Source organism: Lactuca saligna, chromosome 5 (assembly GCF_052625555.1).
Source record: "Lactuca saligna cultivar CGN05327 chromosome 5, ASM5262555v1, whole genome shotgun sequence".
NCBI lineage: Eukaryota > Viridiplantae > Streptophyta > Magnoliopsida > Asterales > Asteraceae > Lactuca > Lactuca saligna.
The window spans coordinates 72,911,616-72,919,718 of record NC_136421.1 but is presented as its reverse complement, the minus strand read 5'-3'; the positions used below and the strand labels follow the sequence as shown (position 1 = coordinate 72,919,718).

At 29.3% G+C, this 8,103-nt stretch overlaps 1 protein-coding gene across 1 annotated transcript; it reads left to right on the top strand.

Annotated features, from left to right (window-relative positions):
* Positions 1-1,527: 1,527 nt before the first annotated feature.
* On the top strand, positions 1,528-6,634 carry LOC144997581 (DUF3754 family protein, putative (DUF3754)). The gene is made up of 14 exons (XM_078957475.1): positions 1,528-1,885; positions 2,161-2,361; positions 2,459-2,638; positions 2,851-2,986; positions 3,086-3,435; positions 3,634-3,763; positions 3,960-4,082; positions 4,160-4,204; positions 4,920-4,999; positions 5,142-5,238; positions 5,329-5,418; positions 5,584-5,637; positions 5,906-5,971; positions 6,168-6,634. Exons 1-14 carry the CDS (start codon positions 1,614-1,616, stop codon positions 6,318-6,320), a joined length of 1,977 nt encoding a protein of 658 aa, XP_078813601.1. The 5' UTR covers positions 1,528-1,613; the 3' UTR covers positions 6,321-6,634.
* Positions 6,635-8,103: the final 1,469 nt, after the last annotated feature.

Here is an 8,103-nt window from a genome sequence, read left to right as displayed (position 1 = left end):
GGTTTAAAGTCCACTTAAAATCTTTTATATTAAGATACCCAATTCCCATCTAATGCAATATTAGATGTTGAATTCAATGTGGAAAGCTTGATACTTGAAGATTGGAACACATTTTTATGATCATCACAAGGTATGTGTTCAGTACTGCAAGTTAAGGAGGATTAAAATTTATTTCTTAATAGCTCTTTGAAAAATTGCATTTGTAGGTGCAAGAATAAAAGAACTACCTATATAAGCATGAAGTTTAGCTGCTTCAAAAAGTTAGGACTTGGCTTTGATATGCTTATTGAAGGATGGGACACAAGTTAGTAAAATATAGTGTCAAGTTAGAAATTATGAGAATGTAAACGGGTGTGTGTATTATCTCCATGTATTCACTTTGAATAGAAAGGGTTCAATCCTTAGAGACACCTTGATATTCGAATATTTGGATTGAGTAATATACTAATATAAAATTCAATCGTCACGACATTTCATTTATGCATCAGTTTGTTGTTGTTTATGTTTTGTTTTAAGTTTAATCAGGATTACACTTAAATGGGGGAGATTTGTTGGTGATTTTATATCATCAAATATTATTTAAGTGTAATAGGATTAAATTTGTTGACCAAAAATAATCTTGTTGAATATTGAACAAGTTAGGATGGTGTAGGAGTGCACACTTGCTCAAGTTTTTCAAGATTTAAAGTACATTGTTATTTAGGGGCAAAACCCCTAAACGAACGGGGGTCCGGGGGCAGTGCCCCTGGGAGCGGGGTCCTAGGGTCGGCAGCCCCTAACGGGGTCCAAGGGGTAGAGCCCCTGGCTGGGATCGAGCTACCAGGTCAGCGCGAAATTTTTTTTATTTGGACTATGTTGCTATATTAAAAAATGCATCAAAAATCCAATTTTAGAAAGTTGACTCTTTTTCCCCTGAGATCCGTTTAATGACAATTTGGTAGTTTTATGACAGTTTGTAACTGTCTGTTGACAGTTTTCAGACAGGAATGATATATCTGTTTTTTAATCATTTTTCTGGTACATCTTGAATAACATTTTCATATACATTCTCAGATTTCATTCTCTGAATTTCATCCAATTGAGTGTTCGATCTGTACCATCGAAATACTTCAATTTGATGGTGAATCACGACTTTAAGAGAATCCAAGCAATCTATTCATCCTCTTTTTCTAACAGGTTTGATGTTTTTAAAGATTAAATTGATTTAATTTAAAAATAGTAGTTTAGTAATATTATATGGTATTTTGAATTTTAGATAAGTTTTTCAATATTAAATTGTTTTGATCCTAGCTAAATATTAGTTAGGATATATTTAAAATTAATATTTAAAATTTGTAAGAATATTAATAAAACTTTGTCTTTAGAGAAGACACATTAAAACAATAAAAATAAATGTTAGACGTAGCCAGGAAAACGAAAAAAGAAAGAAAAAAAAATTCTTATTGAAAGAATAAACAAAAAGCTAACTGATTAAAGGTCAATCCATACTACTTATGTAATAGTAAAGGGATCTGTTTTGTAATTTTTCCATAACAAGAAAACCTCCACCTTCTTATCTCTACTTCTGTTTCTGTCCAACGGTTTTCCTTTCCACCTGCAGTAGCAGGAGGAGGATGTATCTCTCGTGGCAACTGCCCACTACCCCCTTTAACCCCTTGTCATTATCAATAAAACCCTACAAGTATATTCCCTCTGTTTCTTCTACTTTCTGTTGTCTTTCAAATGGAGGAGAAAAGGTTAATTCCACGAAAAATGGATATGGTGGTGGTGGAGTTCATGTGCCGAGACAGAAGTACATCGCGATTTCGAAATCGGAGCTCTTAGACGCCATTGTTACGATGTTTGATTCACGGAAAGAGAAAGATGAATTCCTTTTAATGTCCTCGTAAGTTGGTTCTGAACCTTTGTAGTCTGATTTTACCTTTTGCTACTGCGATTGTTATGATTATCAATTTCGATTTTATTTTTATTTTACTAAAAGTAGAGAAACAAATTTTAGGCGTGTTGCAATTTGAAATCGATAAATTAGCATAAATAGTTTTAGTTTGTTCTATCTATGCTCCAAACTTGGTGGAATAAAAAATAGTAGATTTATGTTTCTATCACTTTTTTTGTTTTTACCAATTTATGATATCATTGACTTGTTAGTTTCAATTTCAGGTGTCTAGACTCTATCTTACATGCAGAACACAAAAGCATATTAGAGGAAATGCGAACTGATTATGATCTTACTCATTCTGCTAATCATAAATTCACCAATCACGAAGATGCTACTTCTGAAGGAAAGGATTTGGCCATTGACTTGTCAAACATTTTAGGATATTCAACCAAAAATATAGAAACTTCTCAAGACATTTCAAGGTTTGTGAATGTCATATTGTCATGTGAGCTATTAAAAAGTAGAAGAAATAGCAAAGTGTGATTTAGTTAAATTGATTTATTTGAAGTTTGGATGTAGGGTTCCAGTTGACACACGCTTTCAGCGTGCTTTCATTCAGCTACTATACAATGCTGAATTTGAAGAATTATCAGCTGCTGATTTGATGCTGACATCAGCATTAAATACTGATTATCTACTCACTCTCCCAGTTTATGTTGATTGGAAGAAAGCATCAGAGTCTAAAGCAATCATTTTCAGGTCAATACTCTGATTTTATCTTCATTCTATCCTTCTACATCGACAAGAATCATTGATAATTATTTTACTTCACATAATTGAGTGTTTGCTTTTGCATTCATCAATTTCTAACAAGTTTTGTGATTACATCTAACTTTGTTTCAGGTTTATTCTTGTGGACAATGTATTGCAGGTATATGTTCACCCATAAGTACTGACATTTCATCATACAGGAGAGGATATGCAACAGAGAGGCAAAATGGTCTTTTAATAGGTGAAAAACTGGATTACTTGCAATCCAAGCTTCTTCAAGCACTTTTCTTTGGTATCTCTAAACCATTAGGGAAAATCGGCATCTGGTTTGCTCAGGTAATACTATGCCTAAAAGCATCTGCAACCACTTTTATTTTATATGCTTTTTTTGTTTAGAATATAATAATATTACAATTACAAATTTCGTTGTTGTAGGCATTTGAAGATAGCATCAAGGGACAAGATTTAGAGGTTTGGATTAAAAGGGTGAAAGTTTGGTTGAAGGAAGTGTCTGTTATTAGAAAATCATACATATTTGATGAACAAATGGGTGATGATGATGATGTCATAAAAGCACAAGGGGTTGAGGAAATGTCAGATAAAGAGCTTCCCATTTGGATTGCTGCTCAAAGGGCTGTAGCTCGTTATGAAGGAATCTTGTCATCAAGTGGGCCCCGTGGCAGGCTCTTGAGGAAATTGCTGACGTGGACAGGACTTATACCTTCCATGCCTGAAAAGATATTTAATCTTGAATCTGATATTACTTCATCTGAATCGTATTTGAGGTTGGTTTTTTTTTTTTACTTAATAATTAAGTGTTTGTTAATTTGGATAAATGATGTATTTATTCTACGAATAATATAAAAAGCTCATTCCATTCCTACATTGAATTATGGAATGTAATGCCTCATTCCATAATGATGGTTTTTTAATTTTATGTTGAGATTTGAGAAAGAAAGTAATGTAAAAAATTGTTTATGCAGACCAATTTTCTTGTCAAGGATATCACTTAGTGACATATGGGAGCCTGCTTCAAGAAAATTCTGTGAAAATAATCCATGGAAAATGTTGAAGACTGCTTTTTCAATTTTTTTGTCAAGAACAGTCCTTCAGGTATTACACAAATGACAAATCACAGTTTTTCTTTTTGCTTTTTTATAAACACTATTGCTCTATTAACCTTGTTACACACATAATAATTTTGTATGTGAGGTTTAGAGTTTGGATTTATGTATTTTTAACTTTTATTATTATTAGCTTTCTTTAAAATATAACCTTAAAGCATAATTTGAAGCTTTTGTGGTGATAGGAACCTGCATTCCAAGAATTGATTTTGCTTTATACAAAAGAAACTGAGGAAAAGGAAAGCATAAATCAAACTCCAGTGTTACAGTTGAAGATCTATGAGAAGATCCCTATACCCGATTTGCCAGTTAATTTTTAAACCTTTGTTTTGAAAATTTTCAACTAATTTCAAAAATATAACATTTTTTTTTTATCCATTTGTAGGTTATTTTCCCTCACAAGAAGCTGTCTTTTCGCATCTTGGACACGGTAAATATAGTTTAAATATGATATTTTTCTATAGAGTAAATTACACGAATGGTCCCTATGGTTTGGAGTAATTTGCACGTTTGGTCCCTAACTTATTTTTTTTAACTCGGAAGGTCTTTACTGTTTGTTTTTGTTACGGGTGTGGTCCCTACTATTTGTTTTTATTACAAGTTTGGTCCCTGTCTTACCTAAAACAGTCTTTTTAGGTAAGACAGGGACCAATCGCGTAACAAAAACAAACAATAGGAACCTTCCGAGTGAAAAAAATAAGTTAGGGACCAAATACGCAAATTACCCTAAACCATTGGGACCATTCATGTAATTTAGTCTTTTCTTTATGTGAGTGTGTGTGTCTTTATGTTTGCATTCTTTTCAAATCATTTCTTTTATAAAGAAGTAGACTAATTGATCAGTTTGGGTGATGTTGTTGCTTAAATGTTAATATTTGGTATTTTTATGCAAATTTATGAACACCCTTTTCTTTTCTTGTTACTTTCCTTGGTTTTAGGCTCTTATTAATAAAAAATGATATCCTAAATCTTGAGAATTTCAAATCTTTTTACACACCCATTTGAGGATCCAAATTTCTCAACTTGTATTTATTGATATTTGATCTTTTAAACAACAATTCTAGAGATTTAGTTGGTCTTATAAAAGTATATTTAAATACTTTTTTAAATGATTGAATTGTTTTGTTTGCTTGCTTGTTGTAAAGGTACGCTTGGATGCTGCATCCATCTTGGGGCTATTAGCTTACTTCATAAACTACAAATTTGAGGACATAAAGTCATCCCCGTAAGTATGCTCTTATTTTTATTTATTTATTTAAAGACTCTGCAGTATGCAAGAAATAAAAAACCGATATAGTTATATTTATACATTTGTATTAAAACATGATTTATGTTTTAAAAAAATTTGAGTAATTCAATTAATGCAGATCAGCAATACTTCTAGATGTGATTGCAGCAAGTGCTCTTGTGATATATTTGTCACGTATAATTCTGGGATACAAACAGACATGGGATCGATATCAAGTATCTCACTATTTCTTCCTTAATAATAATAATAATAATAAAAAGAATCTTGAATTTCTCAATCTCATTTTTTCAATTTTCTTTTTCTAGCTTTTGGTCAACAGGACACTTTATGAGAAGACTCTTGCCAGTGGTTTTGGATCTGTTCACTTTCTTCTGGATGCTTCTGAACAACAACAAGTGAGGAATTATAATTCTCACACATTACTTATGTTCTTTTCATAATAGCAACATACTTACAATATTCTTTATTGATAAGCACACTGCTATTTTGGGTAATGAAAGTATAAGTATGTTGGTGAAATGACTAATATACCCTTCATTCCAATTAAACTTTATGTGCAGTACAAGGAAGCCATTTTGGCATATGCCATTTTACTCAAATCTGGGAGTACACAGGTTAGATTATTATATTCTATTTAAGTGACAATTCTATGTTGCTTTTTTTTAATCACATATTGCATTTTCTAGGGCTTTTTTTGGTTGTTGGGATGAGGAGGGTATTTATGTCTTTTGAGCACAAGTACAATGTCTTGATAAAAAAAAAAAATAATTGAAAGTACAATGCTGTAATAAAAAGAAATGTATTAGTGTCCTTTATAGTGTTAGTAAACTCTAGTTTAGATGTTTTGAGATTGTAATGTTATTATATATATATTTTTTGTAGGCCACTTTTGCAGATAGTGCTCGAGATCAGTGTGAAAGATTTATGTACGATGTGTTCAGAAAAAAGGTAATGAGACAAAAAACATTACTTTTTTTATTTGCAAAATTGGTATAAATGGTCATAAAAAAAATGGTCGATTTAAAATATTTCAAAGGAAGCATCAAAGCTTCATTAACTTATAGCAATTTCATTGATACAGTTGGGTTTTAATAAAAAGAAATAATAGTAGGGTTTTATGAAAATATGTGTATTTTTTATATAGGTTGAAATGCCGATTGATAAAGCTGTAAATACATTAATGAGATTGGATCTTCTTATAGAAAAAGAAGTTGGTGGAAGAATTGGATTACAACCAATTCCTTGTTCCAAGGCATACACAATCCTCAAACAACGTTGGAACAGTTTTGTTAGTTAAGTTTGTTCATAATTAGGTTATACAGATAAAGTATATGGGCCCACAGCCAACATGGGAAAGGTAAATCACACTGTCCCAGACTGAGATCTCAATTATGGATTTTCATCTCCTTGTGAGTATCACAAGCATGCGGGATTATCAATAGTTTTGTACAATTATGTCATAATTTTTATTAGAGATGTTATTTAAAGTGTTTGTATTTTTTTTTTCTTTTTCCAAAGGTATATGTACAGTTTAGAAATATGATCTTGTTATGGTTATAATACTTTTCTTATCTTTTCATGCAATTATTTAATCTTCTTAAATCTTAAATATGATCCTATACACTTAATCGAAACTAAGGCTATCTCCAATAGTTAACATTTTAAAGGCTTCTTACTTTTGCCACATTAGTTTTCTAGTAACCTTTATCTATCAAAAGACTATTTCTATAAATCTTCTCCAATGGTTTAAAAATGTTTATTTATTTTATAAATTAACTTATTTATATTTACTTTCTCATATTGTTATATAAACTCCTACTATATAATTTGTCTATTTGCAACTCTATGTAATATTTTTTCAAAATGAATTTAGCTAATATTATTTTTTTTAATAAATAACAAAACGATAAAATAGTATGTTTCAACAATGTTTTTAATCTTTGGTATTTGCATCATTTTGAAAATTGAAAATTATTTTTTTATGATAAAAATTTTGATAAAATTATTCAAATATATTTAGTATATTTAATTAAATTGATTAAATAATAAAAAATTAATATCTAAAAACACTCCTCTATAAAATGTTTTGCAAAAGCTCATCAAATAGGTACAAAACTTAACAAAAACTACCGTCAATCGGAGATGCTCTTAATAAAGTTTACCATCAAATTTTGGTATACAAATTGTATCCTCAAAACTTCATTTAGATTTAGGATTAATTGGGACAATCTTAGAAAAACCCAACATATTTTTATAAAATCCTTAAAAAAAAACCACTATATTATTTTTTTGTGCGTTAAAACCTTTATATTTTTTAAAATGTTTATTTTAAAGCTTTGAGTTCAATAAAGGGATAATATCATAAAAAGCCTTAAGGTTGGTAGAAAATGTCCGTTTTACCTTTTGACAGATTTTTGGTTCGTTTATACCGCAAACTTTTCATTTTTTTGTCGGTTTTACCATTGTTATCTGTAATAGCAGGTTTCCAGGTTACTATGAATTATTTTTTGCGAAAAAACCCTTAAGTTTACAAATATTTTGCAAAAAAACCCTTAAGATTATAAACATATAAAATATAAATATATATTCAAAATTTGATAAAACTATAGTTTTCTACTGAAACATATTTTTAGCTTTAAATACGGTAACTTTTATATTGGTTTGATATAAACTTTTTATATTTAAATTATAAAAAAAACTACCTAGTTTTATCAAAATTTGAATATATTTCTTAATTAATACTTCAACTTTTCAAAAAAAAAAAAAATTAAAAAACATCTGTTAGTTAATAATTAATTATGATAAAATAGTTAATATGAATAATATGACATCAAGTACATTCAATTAATTTTTTTAAAAAGCAGATAAAAATATTTTATATGTTTAAAATGTTTGTATTTCAGAAATACTAATGTATCATATTTTTTATATGTTTAAATACATAATAATATTATCATATTTTTTTTTATAAAAATATCATAAACATTTTAAACATCAAAAATAAATATAAACATTTTAAACATATAAAATATAAATATATTTGTCTAATTTATTATATAAATATATTTATTTTTATAAAA

What these genes read in the sequence shown, in the direction of transcription:
- LOC144997581 (XM_078957475.1), top strand. Translation starts at nt 1,614, where the DNA reads ATGTATCTCTCGTGGCAACTGCCCACTACCCCCTTTAACCCCTTGTCA. An exon ending in GAATTCCTTTTAATGTCCTC is followed by an intron (nt 1,886 to 2,160) that starts GTAAGTTGGTTC and finishes TTTCAATTTCAG; the next exon opens with GTGTCTAGACTCTATCTTAC. An exon ending in TCAAATCTGGGAGTACACAG is followed by an intron (nt 5,638 to 5,905) that starts GTTAGATTATTA and finishes TATTTTTTGTAG; the next exon opens with GCCACTTTTGCAGATAGTGC.